At 40.8% G+C, this 25,489-nt stretch overlaps 1 protein-coding gene across 1 annotated transcript in view; it reads left to right on the forward strand.

Moving 5' to 3' along the window:
- The window catches only part of TTC21B (tetratricopeptide repeat domain 21B), a 64,465-nt gene extending 49,959 nt beyond the window's left edge, over nucleotides 1-14,506 (forward strand). The window contains exons 20-23 of the mRNA XM_073646121.1: nucleotides 152-376; nucleotides 2,521-2,641; nucleotides 3,909-3,976; nucleotides 13,365-14,506. Coding sequence (XP_073502222.1) covers nucleotides 152-376; nucleotides 2,521-2,641; nucleotides 3,909-3,976; nucleotides 13,365-13,442 — 492 coding nt within the window. The 3' untranslated portion in view covers nucleotides 13,443-14,506. The remainder of the gene's footprint in view (nucleotides 1-151; nucleotides 377-2,520; nucleotides 2,642-3,908; nucleotides 3,977-13,364) is intronic.
- Nucleotides 14,507-25,489: the final 10,983 nt, after the last annotated feature.

Here is a 25,489-nt window from a genome sequence, read left to right on the forward strand (position 1 = left end):
GTCATCTTCCAGGCTCTATGGCCCCCATGGTTGTCATCTTCCAGGCTCTGTGGCTTCCACGGGTGTCATCTTCCACGCTTCATGACTGAGGTTGACAATGATGGACATACATGTTTAGTGTTGTTTGTAATTGGTGTTTTTTCTCTTCCAGAAGGACCACATGCCGGCACTTTTGGGTATGGCCACAGCTTATATGATATTAAAGCAAACCCCACGAGCGAGAAACCAGCTGAAAAGGATTTCCAAGATGAACTGGAACCCGAAGGACGCAGAGGAGTTCGAAAAGAGTCTATTGCTGCTGGCCGACATTTACATTCAGTCGGGAAAATACGACATGGCGGGCGAGCTGCTGAAGCGCTGCCTCCGACATAACAGGGTGTGTATGAAAAATAGAGAGCGGGATGGGCGGATGGTGCACTTGGCTTGTCACTGGTTAAATAATCTTCATCTCGTTTAAATTGCTAGGGATTGTGAAAAAGCATTTAAGGGAACTGTAAAACTCGTTCGCATGTCCATGATTGTAATAAAAATTAGGTTTCTCATAATTGACTCTGGCGAGCATTATCAGAGAAATACCTTTTATCAGAGGGAAGAAGAATCCTCTAAGGGCTTCTAATGTTCCCTCTCCAGAAGCAATTACTCTGACAATACAGACTGCCGCACCGACTTCTGCTCATTCATACACAGATTTCAGCTCCAGAGAGCAGCTCATCTGTATTCAGCTCCATATTATCCACAACAATCCCTGCAAAATATTCTGGGATTGTCAAACTCTTGCCGGTCCTCAGTCAAAATGAAAGCAGAACGGTCACTTTGTGCTCCATGACTGATCTATACGTCATGCTGATCGTACAGTAAGGCTTCCGTACCAGTGCCGGTCTCTGCTGTAAGTGCTGGGATTGGTGGTCTCCTTGATCCCAGCAGTTTAATCCTTGCTATCAATATTGACAGTGGCACATGAAAAGTTTGACAGAGCACTCCCTCTGTCAGCCCATTGGCACCCCTGCAGCTCAGTTGCAGGGAGCAGATGGATAACAATGGCATCCGGGTCTGTTACATACCTCAGCCGACAGGCTAGGTAATGCATTTCACTACATAGGTAGTGCAGTGTATTACTAACGTCATCATAGGATCACATGTTCAGGTCCCCTTAGGGACCTAATAAGTATGTGAAGAAAAAATGTTACATAAATAAAAGTCTTTAAAATCACAGGTTTCCCAATAAAAAAAATTGTATATGCTGCACACATAAATTAACAAAAGTTAGGTATTAACGTATATGTATAGAACTCATCCTGCAAAAATAAAAGCTCTAATAAAGCTATTTTAATGAAGAATAAAACATTATGGCTTCTGGAGTGCAATGATGAAAAAATTAAAATAAAAAAAATGCTTCGTCTTAAAGGCCCAAAATGGGCGCTTTCATAAGGGGTTAAAGGTGCTGGATTAACAGATGTTCCTCATTACAGGAAATTTAGAAAAAAGTTGGCCCAAACTCACAGCTTTCAGCAGGAACAGCCAACCATGTAATGTGTATGGGGGACTCCCAGCTCTTTGGTGAGAGTTTCTCTAAGAAAAAACGTATGGGTTTCAGGAAACGGCGACAAAAAACAAATAGATTTTTTTTTTTTTTTTTTTTTACAGAATTTCGAAAAAAAATGTAACCACTAAAATAGTAAGAAATACTTTAAGTTTGTTATCACTGCCCTGGAGGATCCTGATGCCAGATTATTTTTACCACACGATGAATGGCATAAAAACAAAACCCAAAGAATCATGGCAGTATTGTATTTTTATTCGCACTATTTCACTGCACTTGTCATTTTTTTTCTTATTTTTTGTTTATTATATGGTAAAATGAATGATGTAATTTAAATTACAACTCGTCCCGCCTAAAAAAAAAATAAAAAAATGAATATGGCTGCATTGATTGAAAAATAAAAAGTTATGGCTTGAAGAAGAAAAGAAGCAAAAAAAAAAAAGTAAACACAAGAATGAAAAATTGCATATCCTTTTAAGGGTTAATCTCCCAGGTGCCGAATAATCAAATATTCTGGATTATCAGTCACAGAAAACGACATAACACAAAAGTAGAGAACATAAAATGTTGACGCAAAATCTGTCGCTATCGATTTGTTTCCGAATCCTCGAATTTATCATGAATTTGTGATTTTAAAATAAATGCCGGATTATCAGAATTTCTGGATTAGCAGAAGTTTGATTGGTATGCTAAAGCAAAATATCCAGCTATGACTTTAAGGGAAAATGACGTAATTGATGATCTCTGTGTTGTCTTCTGGATCCGGCCTGTAATTCGCAATGACCGTGCAGTTCTGGGCTGGAAACCTTCACCAGATGTGTAATTCTGTGTTCTCAGATGCCATCGTGCAGGAATGTCTCCATGTATAATATGGGCGTAATGTGCATTTCTATCGAAATGGAAAGTCAAATTCTAGTAATTATAGACACAACAGGTTGTAATGTCACCTTTGTTCTCCTCCCGCTACGCTCTTATTCCAGTCTTGCTGCAAAGCGTATGAATACACCGGCTACATCATGGAAAAAGAACAGGCGTATAAAGACGCCGCCAGCAACTATGAACTGGCCTGGAAATACGGGAACCAAACAAACCCCACCGTCGGTAAGGAGGAATTGTATCACAGGAGAACGGGAGGGAATAAGTACTAGTCATCTGGGAGGGTGGTACAGGCTGTGGACTCCAGGACTCCCAGTAAACAGAAAAGTCTTGGATTACAAGCATCACTTATATGTATGTAAAGGAACCATACTAGAAAACTATATTTTTAAAGGGGCTTTCCAGGATTTAACAATGGTGTCTTAAAGGGGTTGTTTATTTTTTTATTTTCTTACTTAAATGCATGTAGTTTTAGCAAAAAAATCATTTTTGTAATCGGGCTTCATTAAAACGTACTTTGCACTGTTTGCCTTCTATAGCCTTCGTTGCGCTGTCGAGTTGAGAATCAGTCAGTGAGCGCGTCCTGATGATCCAGTGGGAGAATTTCTTACTCGTACCTGTCTTTTTTTTTTTTTTTGCTGCTCTTAGCTGATTAATGACCGCAGACCACATCAAAGTTGAATTTCCAAGGAAACAAAGAGGCTGTAAAAATGAAACGGTGCAAAATTATTCATAAAACCAAAGAGCAAAGATAATTTTTAGACCCAAATAGCAACATTAAAAATAAAATGTCCCCAGAAGTGAACCACCAAATTAACTTTAAATGCAGAATTTTATTTCATTGTTTGTTTCAGTGTCAGACTCGTGCACACGACCGTTTTAATCGTGGTCTTGACAGATTGTACTCGTACACGTTATTTCATGGGGTTGTTCACATGTCCGATTTTTGTTTTTTGGACCGAGTGGTCCGAGAAAAAAAATCGTAGCATGCATAATATGCCTCCGAGAATTGGATGGCGCTCGCCTATTCCATGTTTATGGGTCTGTGAAAAAAATCAGACCTCACTCGGATGACACCTGAGTGCAATCCGATTTTCACGGACATAATGGAGAAGGTTAGAAAATGTTTGATGAGAGTTTTATTAGCATAATCAGACCATTTTTCTCGGATGTCGAGAAAACGGTTATGTGACCCTAGCCTTAGCAGAAGGGTGGGGAAGAGATTTATACATAGATATGCAGTGGAGAGGGGAGAAAGTATCTCGGGGAGGGCAGAGAAAATAGGCTCAAAAGAAGGAAAGCACATAGAAAACTTAGACTTGTCCATTGGGGAGGGGGGTGCTAGGGAGGAATTCATTTAGTCTGTTGATCGATACGGCCCTTTGTTTCTGTTTGATGACTGCTGCGGTGATCAGGTTGGTCTCAGCGCTTAGAATTGGTATTGGACACTACTTTGCGCTTTATTCATCACATTTGGTATTTTCGTTTTTAGGGTACAAATTGGCGTTTAACTATCTGAAGGCAAAGAGATATGTAGATGCCATCGATGTTTGCCATAAGGTAAGATCTCTTATAGATCTATACAGAATAATAACTGATGGGTACAGGTGTCGCAATGAAGGTGCAATGTCCGCTATTCCTGCAGAGTAACTGCATAAAGGAGGTCTAAACTATGTTCGAGATGTCACTCAAATCAGGAAGACATCTGCAGATAGCTTTTTAGGGGTTCTTTCTCCTCGTCAGTGTAGAGTAGGGTACTAGCTGGTTGACACCGCTCCACGAAGGGTACTGGTTCTAATTAATGAGATCCAACTGGTGTATGTAGTCTTATAGTCAACCAGTAAACCTTCCTATACTTGCACCCGTCTCTGGTTTAGAATCATAAATATCTCCTTCTGTAAATGCTCTTCAGGGTTCAGGAGACAATTTTTCTTTTTTTTCTGATAGCACCACTAGAGGGCGCTTAGTGTAATACACTGAACTTTAAAAAATTACACTGTATTCAATGAACTCCCTCTAGTGGTGGCTCTAGATAGCCTAATTTTTAGCATTTAACTTTATGGCCCATACTTTTTTTTTTTAAATCAGATATTTTTTATTAAAAGACTTTTTATAACATTATACATAAACAACAGTGAGGCATCACTAAACTAGCAGTGCCTCTCAAGACCCACCCGTTCCCCTTCCCCCCACCCATAACAGCCCCAAGAACCATATGGCAAAAAACAAATTTTGTTACAAACCGTATACCATCATAAAGCTTATCCGACTGTTAAAGCATTACTAGTTTGATCCATGGGTACAGAGCTTAGTATCTGATAATCAGTAATTAGTTATACAGAACATGAGAGACCACAACATTTTAAATTCAAGTGATATTTAAAATAGACATAATATGATAACCATGAAACATATTCCATTTACCCCAGATTTTATCGAATTTACGTATAGCCTTCCGCTTTTTGTACACTCCCTCTTCTAATCTCAATAAAAGGCGCATTCTGTCCAAAAATTCCTGGAGCCTGAGAGGGGAGGGATCCAACCAATGTGCAGCTATAAGCTTTCTGACCTGGTATAGAGTCCTCTTAACAGCTATTATTTCATCCTCGTCACATCCTATTATTTCTACAAGGCCTAATACACACACTTTAGAATATAGGGGTAAATTACACTCAAACACATCATTAATGTATTGCACACACTCATTCCAGAATACAGCGACCCTTCTACACGTCCACATCATATGCATAAGATCTGCTCCTTCCTCTCCACATTTCGGGCACATACTGTCATTCCTTGCCCCAATGCGCTGTAGAAATTTGGGGGTTCTATATACCCTATGTAATAAATACAACTGTGAAAGTCTATGTGCCTCACATGTAGATAGTATCGGAACGCTCCCCACCACATCTTCCCACTCCTCTGAGGATATAGTACCAATGTCGCGTTCCCACCTCTCCTTAACATTTAAGGGTCTGTCCCACTGAAATTGCTGCATAAGTATCCCGTAAATTCTGGAAATCAATCCCTTCCCACCTCTATGGCATAATAATGTGTTAAACAGTAGATGATGTTGGATTTTACTTTGCATATGTCGCGGCTGTACAAACCATGCATGCCTCAATTGGAGATAAAAGTAAAAACTAGTTTGTGGAATACAGTATTCTTCTTTTATCTGTTGGAACGATTTAAATATTTCCCCCTCTAATATTTGCGCCACATTAGTTATTCCCAATTTTTCCCATATTCCAAATCCTTTCAGTTTATGGATCTCTGGAAGGCCCGCATTATGCCACAGCGGAGTAAACGGGGTAAAGCCTTTTATTCCCAACAACAATTTGATTTTCTGCCACATTTTCCCCATAAGTGTTAGGGTCGGGAGGTGTCGCCTAGCATCCCACCCCGAGATTCCTGTTTCTAGAAAGGAGGTAATTGGCAGATTGTGTGATAATAGACGTATCAGTTTATCTAGGTTCCCCTGGATTAACCAGAGCTGTTGCATTTGAGAAGCTAGAAAATATATCCATGGATTAGGTGCGGCTAGTCCCCCCTGATCTTTGGGCCTTTGAAGTGTATCCAAGCTGATTCTGGCCACCCCTTTTTTCCAGATCAATTCCCGAAACAGTGCCTGAAATTTATAAAATATTCTCATGGGGATCCAAACCGGTGAATTATGAAGGATATATAATAATTGGGGCATTAACACCATTTTAATTAAGTTAGTTCGACCTACCATTGATAGGGGAAGTTTGCTCCAAGTATTGGCCTTTTGTTGAAATTTAGTAAGCAGTTCAAGTAAATTTAAAGGAATATAATCTCCAATAGATGTGGTCACTCTAACTCCGAGATATTTAAATTCTCGCACCACCTTCAAGCAAGTACTCCCTACCCTAGTATTCTGAGACAAACCATCAACCGGCATAAGAACTGATTTGTCCCAATTAATCCGTAAGCCGGAATGATCTCCAAACTCCCTTATTAAATTCATAGCTGTCGTCAGAGATTGCTCCGTGTCACCCAAAAACAACAGAAGGTCGTCAGCATATAGGGCCACCCGCTCCTCCAGTGTTTTGTAGCGGAAACCCTGAATTTCACTGCTGGAACGAAGCTTAACAGCCAATGGCTCCACAGCCAGGGTGAACAGTAGGGGAGACAACGGGCAGCCTTGACGCGTGCCCCTACCCATTTCAATACTACCAGAAAGATTACCATTAATTCTAATCCGAGCTACCGGATTGTTATATAGAAGCCGTACCCAGGCCCGAAATCCAGTACCGAACCCCATTTTTCGCAAAACAGCCCATAAATACTCCCATTCGACACTATCAAAAGCCTTAGTGGCATCAAGTGATAGTACTGCCCTACCACCCGCATTTTGTGACTGCATTTGTAGATTAAGAAAAAGCCGACGCAAGTTAATTGCCGTCGACTTGGCCGGTATAAACCCAGTTTGGTCTTCTGCAACCAGATGTGTAATAACCGCCACCAATCTGGTAGCCAAGACCTTAGCTAAAATTTTAACATCTACTGAGAGTAAAGGATATTGGCCTATATGATTCGGGGTTTAGTGCATCCTTTCCAGGTTTTGGCAAAAGAACTATGTTAGCCTCCCTCATTGAAGCCGGCAAGGCCCCCCCCTCCCTCGCTTCTTTAAACACTTCCAGTAACCTGGGAAGTAAAACCCCCCCAGCCGCCTTATAAATTTCCGCGGGGATCCCGTCAGCACCAGGGGCTTTGTTATTTTGAAAATCTTTTAAAGCTTCCTGCATCTCCTCCAGGGTGATTGGTGCATCTAGTTGTTCTCTCTGGCTATCTGTTAGGCATGGTATTTGCATATCATGAAGGTATAGATCTATGTCCCTTTGCGCCTTAGTCAGTTTGGAGGCGTATAATTGTCTATAGAACTGAAAAAAAATCTTCCATTATATCCTTTGAATCAGTAATTACCGCACCCCTAGTATCCCTGATAGCTGCAATCATAGGAGCCCCAGTTTGGGCCTTAGCTATAGTGGCCAGCAAGTGTCCTGCACTCTCTCCCTCCACATAAAACTGTTTAAGAAAGAATCGTTTATGCTCTGCTTGTTTCAATATATGGTCATTTAGTGTAGCATGTGCCTGTGTCCAGTGTTCCCTATTCTCTATGATTGGAGACCCAACATACCTCTGTTCCAGTATGTCTACTTCCCTCCGCAACTCCTGAGTACGAGCCCTATTTTTGGATTTGATCACGGAAATTTCCTTAATCAGGATCCCCCTTAAGAACGCCTTCATGGCTTCCCATACCGTATCTAAAGGAGCAGAGCCTATATTGTCTTTAAAGAAATGCTCCAATTTACCTGCTAAATCTAACTGTTCCCCGAATACATCCAGCCAGTAGGGGTTAAACCTCCACAATGCCCTTCTGTTTATGGTGCCAGGATCAACCCCCAGAACAACCAATAATGGGGAATGATCAGATAACAATCTTGTGCAGTATTCTACTTTAGTGACTAGAGGGACTAGATGACTATTTCCCAGAGCCAGGTCAATTCTGGACAGAGAGGAATAGGATGCTGAATAACACGAATACTTCTTAACATTAGGGAAACGAACCCACCACACATCTACCAGACTGATTTCCTGCAGGACCCTTGCCAACGATGTCTCTTGAGCAGCCCCTCCCCCCACATTACCCCTATACTTCTCAAGCTCAGCATGTAGATACATATTAAAATCCCTGATGACTAACAGGGGTATAGTAGCAAATTCCATTATCCACGGGAATAGTTGGCGCAAAGTCTGTCTAGAGAAAGGTGGAGGGACATATAGAGCAATTAGGCAAATTCTAAGTCCAGCCACTCTGCACACTAGACATACATACCTACCCTCCCTGTCACAAATACTTCTCTCACATTCAAAGGGTAAATTCGGGTGAATCAATATACTAACCCCCCTAGAGTAAGTACTATGTGTAGAATGATATGCCGGCCCCCTCCAAAGCTTGCTCAGTGCCGCAGCGGCCTCCGTATTGCAATGCGTCTCTTGCAGACAGATTATCAACTCCCGATATTTCTTAAGATATTTAAGTGCCGCAAATCTTTTGTTGTGATCTCCCATACCTCTAATATTCCAGGATACTACATTAATCTGCTTAACCATGTTTTAACGATTGAAGATGAACTGTCACATGCCCCCCTCTGTACCCACACGTGTGTCTGATCATCAAGATTATGGTATTGTAATAATACACAGTCTGCACCAATCAAAGTAAATTCTGTTCTTTTACCCCCCATCGCTCCCTCATTTAACATCCCCCCCCCCATTAATCAAATGAATACCAACAGCCGTACTATGTAGAGTCTGGTGTTTAGCCTCATGCAGCCTAGTAGGCCTTAAGCACACGAGGCGCCGCAACATGAGCTGCATCAGAGACTCCCTCACTCCCCCCCAACACAACGTTCCCAGAACATTCAAACGGCAGAGTGTCTTAACCCTGCCTCTACATTGTAGGTGAAACCAGCACCTCAACAACCATATAAGTATATTGGCCTGCCCGAGGTATATATGAGAGCCAGGTTATAAGCAGTATACAAAAACTGAAAAATAATAATCATAACATTTATAAACAGAGATTCATTAGCCAACAGCGGAGTATTATCCACTAGAATTCAAATTTCTTGAATTATTATATTATAATCTGTCAAGAATCTTCTCAAAATTGGTGTCAGCCCGCCTGGATTTGCCTCTCTTTTAAGTCCATCCACTTTGCAGCCTCCTTTGGTGAATCAAAGAAATGAGTTTCACCCAGTGCTGTGACCCGCAGCCGTGCAGGATATAGCATTGCATAGGGTACTTGAAGGGCTCTCAGTCTGCGCTTGATATCTTGAAATTGGGCGCGTCTCCTTTGAACCTCCACAGAAAAATCAGGATAGAAGGACACTCTCGCCCCCTCTATACATAAGTCATTAGCCGACCGCGCCAATTGTAGGATTTTATCTCTGTCACGAAAATGCAGCATTTTGATTAGAACTGTACGCGGCAGTGCCCCAGGAGGTGGAGGTCTGGTGGGGACCCTGTGTGCCCTCTCAATAGCGAACATTCAGCCATTTCTCAAAAAAGTCCACCACCTCCCTGCCCTCTGCCTTCTCAGGCACACCCACAATACGCACGTTATTTCTTCTCAGACGATTTTCAAGATCATCCGCTTTATTGAGTAAATAGTTAATAGTCAGTAGCTGTTTTAAGCGTTTTAGTCATAGGAGACACAGTATCCTCCAAATCCCCCACTCTGCCTTCTGTTGCAGTGAGGCGCTCCCTCATTTTCTGCATGTCATGGCGTATATGACATATGTCCACTTTCACAGACCCTATGTGTTCAGTGAGATCAGCTTTACTATGTGAGATGGCCAGCAGCACGTCTTTTAAAGTAGGCTCATCATCCTCTGCCAGTGAGTCAGCACCACTGGTAACCTGAGCCTCTCTGCTGGGGGGAGTTGTTGTTTTAGCAGCCTGCACATTCCTCTCATGTGCCTCCCCCGCTGCCCTCTCCACATCCCCTTCAGTTACCGTGCTCTTCAATGTCTGCACATTCCGGTCGGGTGCAGGCTCCTCAGCTCCTCCGCCATGCGCATATTTGGAGAGCCTGTTCACCACCTCCATGCGCTTCTCCCGCTGTCTTGGAGTTTCAGCTCCCGCCTCAGAGGCCACGGCTCCATTTTGGCCCTCGTGCTGTGATGAGCCAGCCGCCTGCCTCTGCTTGCTATCTCGCCGGGTCATCTCGTTCTGCACCACCGACTGCTCCCCCGCACTCCTGAGACCCCAGGCCACCTGGTGAGATCTTTTAGAAGCAATGATTCCCTCGGGCAGGAAGGATTATAGGACAGGGTTATAGGAGCTCTTCTGCCTCACGTCTTCTCACATGCCCGGCCAGGCCACGCCCCTGGCCCATACTTTTTAATCAGTTTTCGGCATTAAAAAAAGTGTGATTTGTCCCAAAATGTCACAGCGTGGCTAATGATTTTTTTTTTTTTTTTTTTATTGTTATATTTTGATAATTATGACTCTTTTATTTTCATGTTGGTGGAGTGTTGATGATCTGTCATTTTTATTGGTTCCATTTTGGTTTTCAAACTACTTTTAGGATATTTCAAGATTTTTTGAACAGAGGAAGAAAATTTCACTGTGCATAGTGTAGAATCATAGAATCATAGAATGTAGACTTGGAAGGGACCTCCTGGGTCATCTGGTCCAACCTCCTGCTCAAAGCAGGATTCACTAAATCATCTCAGACAGATGTCTGTCCAGCCTCTGTTTGAAGGCGTCCATTGAAGGGGAACTCACCACCTCTCGTGGCAGCCTGTTCCACTCATTAATCACCCTAACTGTCAAAAAGTTTTTTCTAATATCTAATCTGTGTCTCCTCCCATTTAGTTTCATCCCATTGCTTCTAGTCTTTCCTTGTGCAAATGAGAATAAAGATGATCCTTCTACAATGTGACAGCCCTTGACATATTTGTAGACAGCTATTAAGTCTAGTGTATAGTTATTAAGTCTAGTGTATAGTTATTAAGTCTAGTGTATAGTTAAAGACAGAGTAACTAAACTTTTATTTACATTTTTTATATTTTTTTCCATCATTGAAACTTTGCAAAACACTTTTATTAGGGGAAGTTGTCTTCATTCCTGGAAAAAAAAATACTTGTAAGTTGCTTTCAAACCCCTGGGACTCCCCAGTCTTGTTTGCCTGCTTTTAGATGCATTGATATGAGAACGTGCTCATTTGGAGTACAGATGATTGCAGTGATGGGCCAGCTTAGCACCGGTGTCTAACTAACTCTGAGGAAAGCTTCTGTAGGAGATTGTTTTGATAGGGCCACTTTCAGTATTTGGTCAGTATTTCTCATCAGTATTTATAAGCCAAAATCAGGAGAGGGACAATCAGAGGAAAAGTATAATACAGTGGCATGTAAAAGTTTGGGCACCCCTGGTCAAAATCACTGTTATTGTGAACAGTTAAGCAAATTGAAGATGAAATGATCTCTAAAAGGCATATTGTTAAAGATGACATATTTCAGTTGTATTTTAGGCAAATAAATATATATATTGTCTTTTTTTTTTCATTTTAAAAATTACAATAAGGGAAATGGGCCTATGCAAAAGTTTGGGCACCCTTGGAGATTTGTGTGCTTTGATAATTTTGACCAAGGTTTCTGACCTTAATTAGCCTGTTAGGGTTATGGCTTGTTCACTACCATCGTTAGGAAATGCCAGGTGATGAAAATTTCCCAGCTTTATAAAAACCCAGTCTCCTCTAACTTTATGCCAAAAAAACAGCAGCCATGGGTTCTTCTAAGCAGCTGCCTAGCACTCTGAAAATGAAAATGGTGGAGGCCCATAAAGCAGGAGAAGGCTAAAAGAAGATAGGAAAGTGTTTTCAAGTTGCCCTTTCCTCAGTTTGAAATGTAATTAAGAAATGGCAGCTAACAGGAACAGTGAAGGTCAAGATAAGGTCTGGAAGACCAAGCAAAATTTCAGTGAGAGCTGTTCGTACGATTGCTAGAGAGGAAAATCAGAACCCCCGCTTAACCTCAAAAGACCTACAGAAAGATTTAGCAGACTCTAGCTTTGTGGTTCATTGTTCTACTGTTCAGAGACACCTGCACAAATATGACCTTCATGGAAGAGTCATCAGAAGAAAACCTCTCCTGCAGCCTCACCATAAAATTCAGCATCAGAAGTATGCAAAAGAACATCTAAGCAAGCCTGATACATTTTGGAAACAAGTTCTGGCGACCGAAAAGGTTAAAATAGAACTCTTTGGCCACAATGAGCAAAGGTTTGTGTGGAGAAAAAAGGCCACCAAATTTCAGGAAAATAACATCTCGCCAACTATTAAGCATGGGGGTGGATCAATCATGCTTTGGGGTTGTGTTGCAGCCGATGGTACAGGGGACATTTCACGGGTAGAGGAAACAATGGATTCAATGAAATTTCAACAAATTCTTGATGCAAACACAACACCATCTGTAAAAAAGTTGAAGTTGAAAAGAGGATGGCTTCTAGAAATGGATAATGATCATAAACACACATCACAATCTACAATAGACGACCTCAAAAGGCGCAAGCTGAAGGTTTTACAATGGCCCTCACAGTCCCCTCTTCTGAACATCAATGAAAATCTGTGGCTAGACCTCAGAATAGCAGAGCATGGAAGATGACCAAGGAATCTCACAGAACTGGAAGGATTTTCCAAGGAAGAATGGATGAAAATCCCTCAAACAAGAATTGAAAGACTCTTGTCTTGCTACATAAAGCGTTTACAAGCTGTGATACTTTCAAAAGGGGGTGCTACTAGGTACTGACCATGCAGGGTGCCCAAACTTTTGCATTGGTCCATTTTCCTTTTTCGTCATTTTTAAAATGTAAAAGATTTAAAAATATATATTTTTTGCCTAAAATACAAAGGAAATCTGTTATCTTTAACTTCAGGCCTTTTAGAGATCATTTCATCTTCAGCTTGCTTAACTGTTCACAATAACACTAACTTTGACCAGGGGTGCCCAAACTTTTACATGCCACTGTAGAAACACGTCACCACTTCTGTATATATCACCCATTCCTGGTTTTCCCTTACAAATACTGATGTAAAATACTGACCAAATACTGAACGTGTGAATGTGGTCTTAAGAATGACACTCAAAGGAGGACACAGGTGCTAACCTTTTCACTGCCATCATCTGTACTCTTAAGTTAGCACATTTTGATATCATTACAGCCAACAGCAGGGAAACAGACTGGGGAAAAGCAGGGGGTTTGGAAGCCACTTTTTTTTACAGTAATGAAGACAAATCCTCTTAATAAAGTGATTTGCGAGCTTTCCATGCTGGACAAATTTATTTAAAAAAAAATACATTTAAAGAATAAACTTTAATTTTATTTTAAATCACCATGTGTTGTTTTCTTTCCACAGGTTTTAGAACTTCACCCAACTTACCCAAAGATAAGAAAAGACATTCTTGACAAATCCAGAGCTGCGCTGCGCACTTGAGGAAATATTAGAGAACTTCTAGAAAGAATTATCAAGAGTTTACTTACAGAAAAATAACTATCTGGACATTTGCCACATGGTATAAGCAGAGATTAGCACCATAAAGGCATCGGCAGCTGTAATGTACATCACAGCTTCAGTTATGGGGCTTGTAGTACCATGTACAGGCTCCTATTCAGACCCTTCAGATTATTGACTATATTACCAGTGGCAGGTGTTCACCTAAGTCACATATAGGACTGTGCTGCTTCATATATAAAAGTAAGAAGTCTAAAAATGTACCAGAAGAAAGAGAAAAACAGAATGACGCTACCTCTTTGTAAACTGCTGAAAGACGTAGTCCGTCAAAAAATTGACTAAGCAATAGGGTTTATCCAAAGGGGCATGGCTTAGCTCTCGTGGTCCCTATTGCTGATGGTAGTGGGGTAAGGTTTCTGCTACAGCAAGCTTCCTCCCAGCCAGAAAAAAACATTTAGCTTAAACTCCTCTTCTTCTACCCAAACATACCAGGGGCGAGGTATACCTAGTATAAAACAAAAGTGGAGCAGGCGCTTATAGCTGCCAATGAGATCGCTCCTTTTTGCAAGTTGGCTTTTGATGTCAGCTATAGGGAATCATGAGTATTTGTTCATGATTTTGATTAAGCTTCTGGGACAAAAAGGTCAATGAAAAGGGAAAGTAGCTGTTCTTTACATGCTAACTGTAAATTGGAGATGTGTAGTAACTAGAACCTGTGGGATGTGCGCCGCTGCCTGTTTTCCTAATAAGGTGATATATGTGTGAGGAATGAGATGAATTGCACAGTTAGAGGAACTGTCACTTTCAATAAATTTGTAATTTTTTTCCATTTGGTGTAAATGATGCCGCTCTCCTGAATGTGACAACGTTTTTCTTCTGTTTCTGCGCCTCTACGTTCCTGAGATATGGCGACTTCTTCCATGTATTTAAATCTGGTCTCTTTAGCAGAGAAGGCGTGGTCCTCGTAAAAACGTCCACTGAGTAAAGTGTTCATGACCACTCCCCCTTTGGTAAACAGAGCAAATTTAAATATAGGAAGAAGAGGCCATATCTCAGAAACAGAAAGGCACAAGAACAAAAGAAAAAACATGCCAGATTCAGGAGAACAGCGGCATTTACACCACGGCTAAAAAAAATATCAGCAGAGCGCTTCTGACCATTCATTTCCGCTATTGGTGTCAGTCCCCAGTGATCAAAACTTCTGACACATGGATAAAATATGTCAAGTTTTTTAACAGGAAAAAAACCCAGCCCCATGTGACACAAGCACATCCTACTCTGGTGCAGATGTATGGAGCGGGCTCAGGAACTGAACCTGCAACATACCCAGCAGATGCCGGCTGTGTTATACAGCCAGCGTGTGACCGCAGCGTCCGGAGCTAACTCAGGTCACTGCTGTTTAACTATTTACATTCCGCTGTCAATATCTCACAGTGACTTTTCAATGGACTTGGTCACAACAAAATCAATGAGTGCTGCTAGGTTGTCATTGCCGGCTGTGACCTGCTGAAGGCTCTCATAACTGCCATCTTGGTCCTCCTATAAAGTCCATCCAGAGCTGCCGGCTAGGGCCTGCTGAAAGCTCCCATAACTGCCATCTTCGTCCTTCTATAAAGCCCATCCAGAGCTACATACCAGGGCCTGCTGTAGGCTCCCAGAACTGCCATCTTGGTCCTCCTATAAAGCCCATCACGAGCTGCTGACCTGGGCCTGCTGAAGGCTCTCATAACTGCCATCTTGGTCCTCCTATAAAGCCCATCCAGAGCTACCTACTAGGGCCTGCTGAAGGCTCCCATAACTGCCATCTTGGTCCTCCTATAAAGCCCATCTAGAGCTACCTACCAGGGCCTGCTGAAGGCTCCCATAACTGCCATCTTGGACCTCCTATAAAGTCCATCCAGAGCTGCCGGCCAGGGCCTGCTGAAGGCTCCCATAACTGCCATCTTGGTCCTCCTATACAGCCCATCCAGAGCTGCCGGCCAGGGCTGTTGAAGACTCCCATAACTGCCATCTTGGTCCTCCTGTAAAGCCCATCCAGAGCTGCCGGCCAGGGCCTGCTGAAGGCTCCCATAACTGCCATCTTGGTCCTCCTGTAAAGCCCATCCCGAGCTTTATAAGAAAATCTTATTTTGACCATATGCAACATATAGATCAAATTATTGAAGTATTGCAAGTACAATCTTTAAGAGGGCTAAAAAAGTGAAAAAAATATAAATAAAAAAATAAAACGATTTGCAAAATATAAAAGATCTAAAAGTCTGAATGACTTCCCCTTCTTTTCCCAGTTTAGAAATAAAAAAAAAAATTGATTTTCTTGTCTGTAAAAGTCTGATCTATAAAAAATATTCATTTAATTAAACGCCGTAAAGAAAATGTGAAACTTGAGAATTGCTGTTTTTCAGTTGCCGCTCCTGCCCTTAAAAAAAGAAAAGCAATAAACAGCGATCAAAGCATTGAATGTATGTACCCCCAAAATGGTATAGATAAAAGCGACAGATCGCTATTCAAAACAACAATCCCTCACACAGCTCCATCCACTGAAAAATAAGTTGCATTGATCAGAAAATGGCGACACCAACCAATTAATTAATTTATTTATTTTACTAATTTCTACTTCTTTTTTTTTGCCCATTTAAGTAAAAACAAATTTGATATCGTCCTCCTCGTACTGACCTGGAGAATTGTATTGTCAGGTTATTGTTTTTGCACAATAAGCGCAATAAAAAAAACTAAACAAAAAAAACATTGAATTGCGATTTTCTTTTTTTTTTTTTTGGAGGGGGTGGCGATGGGTTACAATTTCACAATTTGTTTTCCACTTTCCAGTACATTGTATGGTTATATGAATGGTGTCATTCAAAACTACAGCTCGTCCCTCAGAATACCAGACCTCGTATTATTATCTGGATAGAAAAATAAAAAATAAAAAGTTATAGCTCTTAGAAGAAGGAGAGGGAAGAAAAATTGACCTGATGGGACTTTCTGATCTATCTGATTGTTTTGTTTGTTTACTGATTATAAATATTACAAAGTGCATTTATTATGACTTGTGTTATGAAATATGGAATATTCATATCGTTCCCTATAGACGCTCTAAACAGCAGATACTTCTCGTTCTTCCTTTGCAAAGCATGTCTGAATTGGGGGACTCCATTGCAAAAACTTTAGTAAACGCAAAAATAAAATATACAGTTCTATGGAAAGAGACAATGTGTTTCCTGTACATTGATCTGAATTGGTGAATTTTCTCAAGTAAGTGGGCTAAGCTTCAATAAATGACACAACCCCTGGATTAGAGTGCTGCTGTTTCTTTGAGGGTAAAAAAAAAGTTAAAATATTTTTTTAATTAAATTTTTTCTCTTTTAAAGTTCCTTTTTTTTTTTTTTTAAACTAACTTACGTCAGAACTCTTAATTTCGCTGGCATAACATCATGTAACACTGCATCATTGCGCAGCTACAGACTGTATTAGCATTTGGCTAATCTTGCTCGGCATGTATTTTCACAAAATATTATTTCGCACACGCTTTTCATTCCAGGCCGGCATTGTGTGGGGTCCTTTTGCTGTTGTTTGACATCATGTTTGTGTAGAAATCCAGTGTGTCCAGTAGAGGGAGCTGTAGCCTGTTTTTTTGCCCTTTATTCTATAAGTTTGGTAAAACTTCTGATTTACTGTTTCTGCATAGGAGAAATGTAATAACACGCTGATCCCCTTACCTTATAATAAAGGATTTTCTGTGTTTTGTGGAAGCTCAACCATGGTGGATGTGGCCGGCCTCTGACCACCAGGGGTATCACATGACTCCTTTTAGACCATTTAATGCCTCTTTTTGGAGTTGATCAGTGGGTGTAATTGTGACCACTGCAATAATAATATTAGGATTTCTTGCTAATATCCTCATTTAATAAGGCCTGCCGTAGCAGCTTCTGTTTAACCATTTAATGACCTGCCTTGAAAAGGCGATAATGACCAGCCAATTTTTTTTTTCCATTTTTTCCTCTCCACATTTTCACAGGCATAACTTTATTTTTCTTTTTTCAGTGATGTTTTATGCAGGAGATATTCTTTTAACTTTCAGCACTATTTTGGGGGGGACATTACTGATTTATTTTTAACTTTTTTAAAAAAATATTTAGATTTGAGAGTCCTGAGTGGTTGATACCTTTTAATGGCTAACAGAAAAGATGGTAACAAGTTGCAAGCTTTCGAGACTACTCAGCTCTCTTCATCAGGCTAGTATAATGCCAGGTACGTTGGACGGTCGCATGGATTTATTTCATTCTACATCAACTAAGGAATGTGCTCATCAGACCTGTGGGGTCATCACAACCCTGGACCAGACCTCACAGGACAATAAATATGTGACTCTTCAGATTTTGCATTATACTAGCCTGATGAAGAGACCTCTGAGTAGCCTCGAAAGCTTGCAACCTGTTACCGTCATAAGGATGGCTTGTTTCACCTGCATGGAGAGCTCCTTTGACCGCATGTTTACTTCATAGCAAAACCTTCCAAATGCAAGCACCACACCTCAAATCAACTCCAGGCCTTTTATCTGTTTAATTGAGAATGACATAACGAAGGGATTGCCCACATCTGTCCATGAAATAGCCTTGGAGTCAATTGTCCAATTACTTTTGGTCCCTTTAGAAAACAGGATGGCACATGTTAAGGAGCTGAAACTCCTAAACCCTTCATCCAATTTTAATGTGGATACCCTCAAATGAAAGCTGAAAGTCTGAACTTCAACTGTATCTGAATTGTTTTGTTTAAAATTCATTGTGGTAATGTCTAGAACCAAAATTAGAAAAATGTTGTCTCTGTCCAAATATATATGGACCTAACTGTATATATATTTTTTTTCCCTGTAACTTTTTAACAACAATTTTTGAGACGAGGGGATTATAGGGAGTATTTTAGTTTCAAATAAAAATTCTCTTTGAATTCGAATTTCTAGTTTCATCATCATCCTTCAGGAGCGCATATTGCTGGGAAAAAAACATTTACAAAGTAAAAACTATTTTTGGAATTTTTTTAATCCATTCTTTATATGGTTCATGTTTTACGTTAGGTGAATTGATATATGAATACCTAATGTGTGTGTGTGTGTATATCAAATTCGTAATAATAAGTATACTAACCACCACCCCTCCCCCCTAAAAAAAACTATTAACAAAAATATGAAAAAAGGCTATATATATATATATATATATATATATATATATATATTTGTCAGTGGCAGAGCAGCTCTGGGGCTGATTAGATCCACCAGCCCTGCTATTCATGGCAGAAAGCCTGTGTCAATGTCATTGCTTGCTCCAGTACAAATATAGGCAATGCCCATGCTTCTGTTCACTACACTGCGCTGATTGAGTGCTCCTATGTATCTGACTCCTGATAGATTGCAGGAATATTAATGCAGCAATGCCAAAAAGCGTCGCTGCAAGCTTAAACCCACACTTTTAAAACAATGAGCAGCCAATAAGGGGTTAAAGAGCTTGTCCAAGATAAGAAAACAGGTCTGATTTTTTTTTTTTCAGACAGCTCCACCCATGGGCAGCATCTGGTATTTCATTCTAATTCTCAAGTTATTGGTGGTTGACTACCAAACAAACAAAACCCATGAACAGTTCCTTTTTTTCCTAATCCTGTAACACCCCTTTAAGGGTTTGTCCTATAAATAATATTTATACCCATACATAGGATTGAAAATAAATGTATAATTGTTTGAGGGCCTGGCTACAGAGGCCGAAGTCCCATGTATAAATAGAGCATTAGTGAGCATGTGCGACCATCACTTCTACAGCAGTGGTCACACATGCTCACTAGCATTCCATTCATATTGGGGCTTCATAATAGGTGGGGATCCCAGTGATCTGATTCCCAGCTAAAGTATATCTATCAACTAACCTGTAGATAGATAATATGTGTGTATTATTTCTGCACTGATCTTATATTACATTTTATACATGCATAACTATAGTAATAAAGCCTCATAAACATAGACCTTCGTACTTTGGAGGAATCCGTGCATTCAATCATGTTCAGTAGGATGAAGCCACATGGACACATTGTGCCATGTAATGGTTTGGAACGCCTCGATAATGAGTGTCTAATCCGGTGTATCGGTCGGCGCATTGTCTGGCGTGTAGCGGCCTGCGTGTCGGCATCAATCAGTTGGAGTATTGAGTGACTCGTATCGGTTTGTATTGCAGCATGTATCAATCGTAGTTTTGGGTAGCATGTGATATTTGTTAGTCAGCATATGGTGAAGCGTGTATCAGTCTGCAGCCAATACATGCTGACGTATCGACCGATACACACTACCCAATACTCCGATCGATACATGCTGACGTGGAGTATTTGGTAGTGAGTACCGAATGGCGTTTGGCTTGCACCGGTCAGTGTATTGGTCTGCGTGTCATCATGTATGAAGTATTGGGCAACTTGGGACATGTATCGATCATTATATCAGTCAGTGTGTGGCATGCATCGGTCAGTGTATTGGGTGACGTGTATCGGGTGGCATGCGTCAATCGACGTATTGAGTAGCGTGTATCTGTTGGTTTATGATATATATTGGTCGGCACGTGGCATGCATCGGTCAGCATATTGGTTGGCATGTATCAGTCGGCGTATTGAGTGGCATGTATTGGTTGGTCTGTGGCATGTATCGGTCAGCATATAGGTTGGCGTGTGGAATGCATTGGTCCGCGTATAACTTGGCATGTATCGGTCAGCATATTGGTGGCATGTATTGGTCAGCATGTAGGTTGGCTTGTGGAATGCATTGGTCCACATATAGGTCATCATGTGGCATGCATCAGACAGCGCCTTGGTTGGCGTATATCAGTTGGTATGTGGCATGTATCTCAGCATATTGGGTGGCATGTATTGGTTGGTCTGTGGTGTGCATCGGTCAGGGTATTGGGTGTCATGTATCGGTCAGCATATAGGTTGGCGTGTGGAATGCATTGGTCGGCGTATAGGGTGACATGCATCGGTCAGCGTACTGGCGGCATGTATCGGTCAGCATATAGGTCGTCATGTGGCATACATTGGTCAGTGTCTTCGTTGGCATGTATCAGTTGGTATGTGGCATGTATCGGTCAGCGTATTTGGTGGCATGTATTGATTGGTTGGTGGTATGTATCGTACAGCACTTAGGTTGGCGTGTGGAATGCATCTGTCAGCGTATAGGTTGGCGTGTGGCATGCATCGGCCAGTCTATTGGGTGGCGTGTATCTGTTGGTCTGTGGCATGTATCTGTTGGCGTGTCAGTATGTATCAGTCAGCGTATTGGGTGTCACTATATTGGTCACGTCGAGCGAGTGTTGCCGTGACCCAGGAATTGATCTTGCTGAGCTTGTAGCTCTGGAGACATGATCCACAACTGGCACTTGAGCAGTTACCAGAAGGTTACTCATCCCTGGTAAAGTGGTTCTAATAAAACTCTGGGAACGACGCCAAGTAGGATGTGGATTCATTTTATGTTTTTTTATTACATTACTGTGGGCACGATGCCAGGAGTGCAATGTATACAAGAAATTGATGCTCTTCTATGCCTACAAGTTATATACATCTTTGTTATGCAAGTCCCAACATCTATATGTCCATAAGTAGATGGAGGGTCTCATTGCTCAGTTTCACTCTTAATTATTGTGTTGTCAGTTTTGTTTTGTTCATCTGTAAATTCATGTTTATGAGCACAGATGATCCAAGAGGATTAATGACTTCTCCATCAGATTTCTTAATGGATCACATGGGACCCCGGCAGGCAATCCTATGAACAAATCTCCTGCCTGCTCCTTCTCTGTTCTTTATTCTCTCTGTAATTGGTATGGTCTGTGGTTTGTGATGAATTTCTGCTTGGTCAAGAAATTAAGGCGTACCTACGCTTTCATTTATTTTCATTTTTCAGCCATATAAGTGAAGATTAGAAACTTTGTAATATATCTTATTAGAATAATAACCCATTCCCCGTTTATCAGCCACTTCTTATCTCCCTGTTCTGATTAGATTATTCACTCTCAAAAACTGAACACACCTGTCTTACAGTGAGGGATCAACTTACACCTGCTGCCTATAAAAGTCTATGGAGAGGGGAGGGGCAAAAAGGCTGCATACACAAAGGCAAACTGCTGAACTTGTAGTACAAAGAGGGAACATTACTAAAAACCTGTAAAAGTTTGAGCACCCCATGTCAAAGTTACTGTCATTGTGAACAGTTAAACAAGTTGAAGATGAAATGATCTCTAAAAGGCCTAAAGTTAAAGAGGACACATTTCCTTTGTTTTTTAGGCTCTATATATATATATACATATATATATATATATAGATATTTATATATATAGATATATATATATATAGATATAGATATATATAGATATAGATATATAAAAAATATAAAGAGGCAGCGGGAAATTTTTGAAAAAAAATGGACTTTAATGAGCCCAAAGGCCTAAAGTTAAAGAGGACACATTTCCTTTGTATTTTAGGCTATATATATATATATATATATATATATATATATATATATATATATATATATAGTAGCACCACCTTTTGTAAGTATCAGTTTGTAAACGCATTTTGTAGCCTGACAAGAGTCTTTCAATTCTTGTTTGAGGGATTTTCATCCATTCTTCCAGTTCTGTGAGATCCCTGGGGTGTCTTGCATGCTCTGCTATTTTGAGGTCTAGCCACAAATTTTCAATGATGTTCAGATCAGGGGACTGTGAAGACCATTGTAAAACCTTCAGCTTGCACCTTTTGAGGTCGTCTGTTGTGGATTTTGACGTGTTTAAGATCATTATCCATTTCTAGAAGCCATCCTCTTTTCATATTCAACTTTTTTACAGATGGTGTTATGTTTGCATCAAAAATTTGTTGAAATTTAATTGAATCCATTCTTCCATCTACCTGTGAAATGTTCCCCGTGCCATTGGCTGCAACACAACCCCAAAAGCCTGATTGATCCACCCCCATGCTTAATGGTTGGCGAGATGTTCTTTTCCTGAAATTCTGTGCCCTTTTTTCTCCACACAAACCTTTGATCATTGTGGCCAAATAGTTATATTTTAACCTCATCAATCCACAGAACTTGTTTCCAAAATACATCAGGCTTGTTTAGATGTTCTTTTGCATACTTCTGATGCTGAATTTGATGGTGAGGACATAGGAGAGGTTTTCTTCTGATGACCCTTCCATGAAGGCCATATTTGTGCAGGTGTCTCTGAACAGTAAAACAATGTACCACAACTCCATAGTTTGCTAAATCTTTCTGAAGGTCTTTTGCAGTCACGTGGGGGTTCTGATTTGCCTCTCTAGCAATCTTACAAGCAGCTCTCACTGAAATTTTGCTTGGTCTTCCAGACCTTATCTTGATCGCCAATCTTCCTGTTAACTGCCATTTCATAATTACATTTCGAACTGAGGAAAGGGCAACTTGAAGATGCTGTTATGATCTTAAACATGTACTAAGGAAAGAAAGGGGAAAGCTGTCCCTACAGTAAGACTAAGCTGAATCGCTACGATGTAGTGGGTTGCCTGTTCCTTGCGAACAGACCCGCCTTAGTCCTCGGCTAGTCTGAACGAAGACCTATAGCATAAGGGGAGGGGTCCCTAAAAGAACTAAGGTCTGAAACAAAAATGGGACACCTCCTAAACAGAGAAGTTGTTGCAGAACACAAAAGGATAAACTGACAAAAAGGTACTAGAGGTCCCAGAAGGACCAAGCGAACTGACAGAGAAAGGCACCGAAGCACCTGGCTAGCAAAACAGTCAAACAACACTGAGGTCCAGCACAGCCAAAAGGGCGGAGCTGGAATATAAAGGCAGATGGTCATGTGACCGCAAAACACAAGATGGAAGAAACAAACAGGAAGGTTCTAACAGACGCTTTGCTATCTTCTTCTAGCCTTCTCCTGCTTTGTGGCCTCCATCATTTTCAGAGTTCTGGGCAGTTGCTTAGAAGAACCCATGGCTGCTGTTCTTTGGCACAAGGTTAGTGAAGACTGGGTTTTTATAAAGCCTGGAAATTTGCATCACATGGCCTTTCCTAATGATGATAGTGAACACGCCATAACCCTAACAGGCTAATTAAGGTCTGAAGCCTTGGTCAAAGTTATCTGAATACATAAATCTCCAATGGTGCCCAAACTTTTGCATTGGCCCATTTTCCTTTATTGCAATTTTTAAAATGTAAAAAATGACAATACATGTTTTTTTTGCCTAAAATACAAAGGAAATGTGTCATCATTAACTTTAGCTATTTTAGAGATCATTTCATCTTGAGCTTGCTTAACTCCTCATAATAACAGTAATTTTGACCAGGGGTGCCCAAACTTTTACATGTCAATGTAATGACCTGAATCTTTGTACACATAGGACGGCTTATTCTGAAAAGGTACTTGAAAGTGCGGTTACACGGTATTCATGGAACTAGATGAAAACATTTAGCCAATATAGATGTCTCGTTGGAGCTTTAACATTTGGTGGTGGAATGGGGTGTTGTCTAGAGCAGGGTTCCCCAACTCCAGTCCTCAAGGCCCCCACAGGTCATGTTTGCAGGATTTCCTTAGTATCGCCCAGGTGATAATTGCATCACCTGCACAGGCAATAATTCCATCACCTGTGTAATACTAAGGAAATCCTGAAAACATGACCTGTTGGTGGGCCTTGAGGACTGGAGTTGGGGAACCCTGATCTAGAGGCACATACTGTACATAACACCTACTAGGGCTCACCTGTGATGTATGCTGCCCTGTAATTAGTTGAAAATACACCGTCTATATATATATATTTTTAAAAAGGAATTCATGTATACAATCCAAATGGCTACAAAAGCAATAATTGTGTTATAGGGGTATTGTACAACCTATAGGCAGCCCCTATCTATTAATTTTAATTGATTTGAAAGCTTGCTGCAAACATAATTGTGCTATACCTGGGGCATTAAAGGGCACTGTCAGTATGTCTTTGCTAAGTAATCTGAGAGCAGAATGATGTAAGGGCTGAGACCCTGATTCCAGTGATGTATCACTTAATAGGCTGCATGTTGCTGTTTCAATAAAATCAATGTTTTATCAGCAGGAGATTATCACTCCAAGACTAGGTATCTCGTGCCTCCTGGTCAACTTTTCTGTGTAGCCCCGCCCCCACCACTGATTGGCAGCTTTCTGTACACACTCTATATTGACACAGCTGCCAATCAGTGGTGTGGGCGGGGTCATACAGAGCTCAGCATTCCAAGCTCTGCTAGATCTGCAGTGAAACATTGGTGGGATCAGCTATGACTGGATAAAGACCTATCTGTTTTGTGAGATCGAAACGTTGCTGTCTCCCTGTATTCTGCGAATTATTTATACATTATTTTTTGCTACAGTGGATGCTGTTGTCGCTCTCTTCACCTTTGGACCTTATGGAGGATTGAGATCATCCTCTTTCTGGCATACTTACAACCACTATCTACATATCAATTTAATTGTAGTAAGGTGATGCCCTAAACTTGATATTTTTCATCACTGAAGCACCAATGACCTCATGACAGTAGACCAGATCATAAAGTCATCAGTGGGCACTGAGATTGCCACACATTGATGATTCTGGAGATGCACAAGCATTTTTTTACAAGGAGTTAAAAGCAAAAAAAAAAAAAAAAAGTTTTACACAGTATTATAATAATATAAATTATCAATATACACAAATTAAGAAACCTTTCCTCTCTCAACATTTAAGTCTCAATATTAAGTCCAAGCTGCGCCACTTCCTGCTTGGCTTTGACTTGAGAGAACTTCCACCTTCTCCCTGGGTTTTGTATGAAGGGGCCTGACTGGGTCATTTCAACAGAAAAGACTTCTCTGTCATGATTGAAGCATGGATGGGAAGGGGGCTGGCTTAGCTATTAAAATAAGTCTTCCAACCCCCTTCACACATAAGTGATAAGTCCACGCTGTAAGCTGTATCATGAGTCAAGCGCAGCTGCTGGGCTCCAAGACCGGTATTGATAACTTGAGATCGGAGCAACT

This window comes from Phyllobates terribilis, unplaced genomic scaffold (assembly GCF_046119375.1).
Source record: "Phyllobates terribilis strain yellow unplaced genomic scaffold, ASM4611937v1 Scaffold_9__5_contigs__length_417890890, whole genome shotgun sequence".
NCBI lineage: Eukaryota > Metazoa > Chordata > Amphibia > Anura > Dendrobatidae > Phyllobates > Phyllobates terribilis.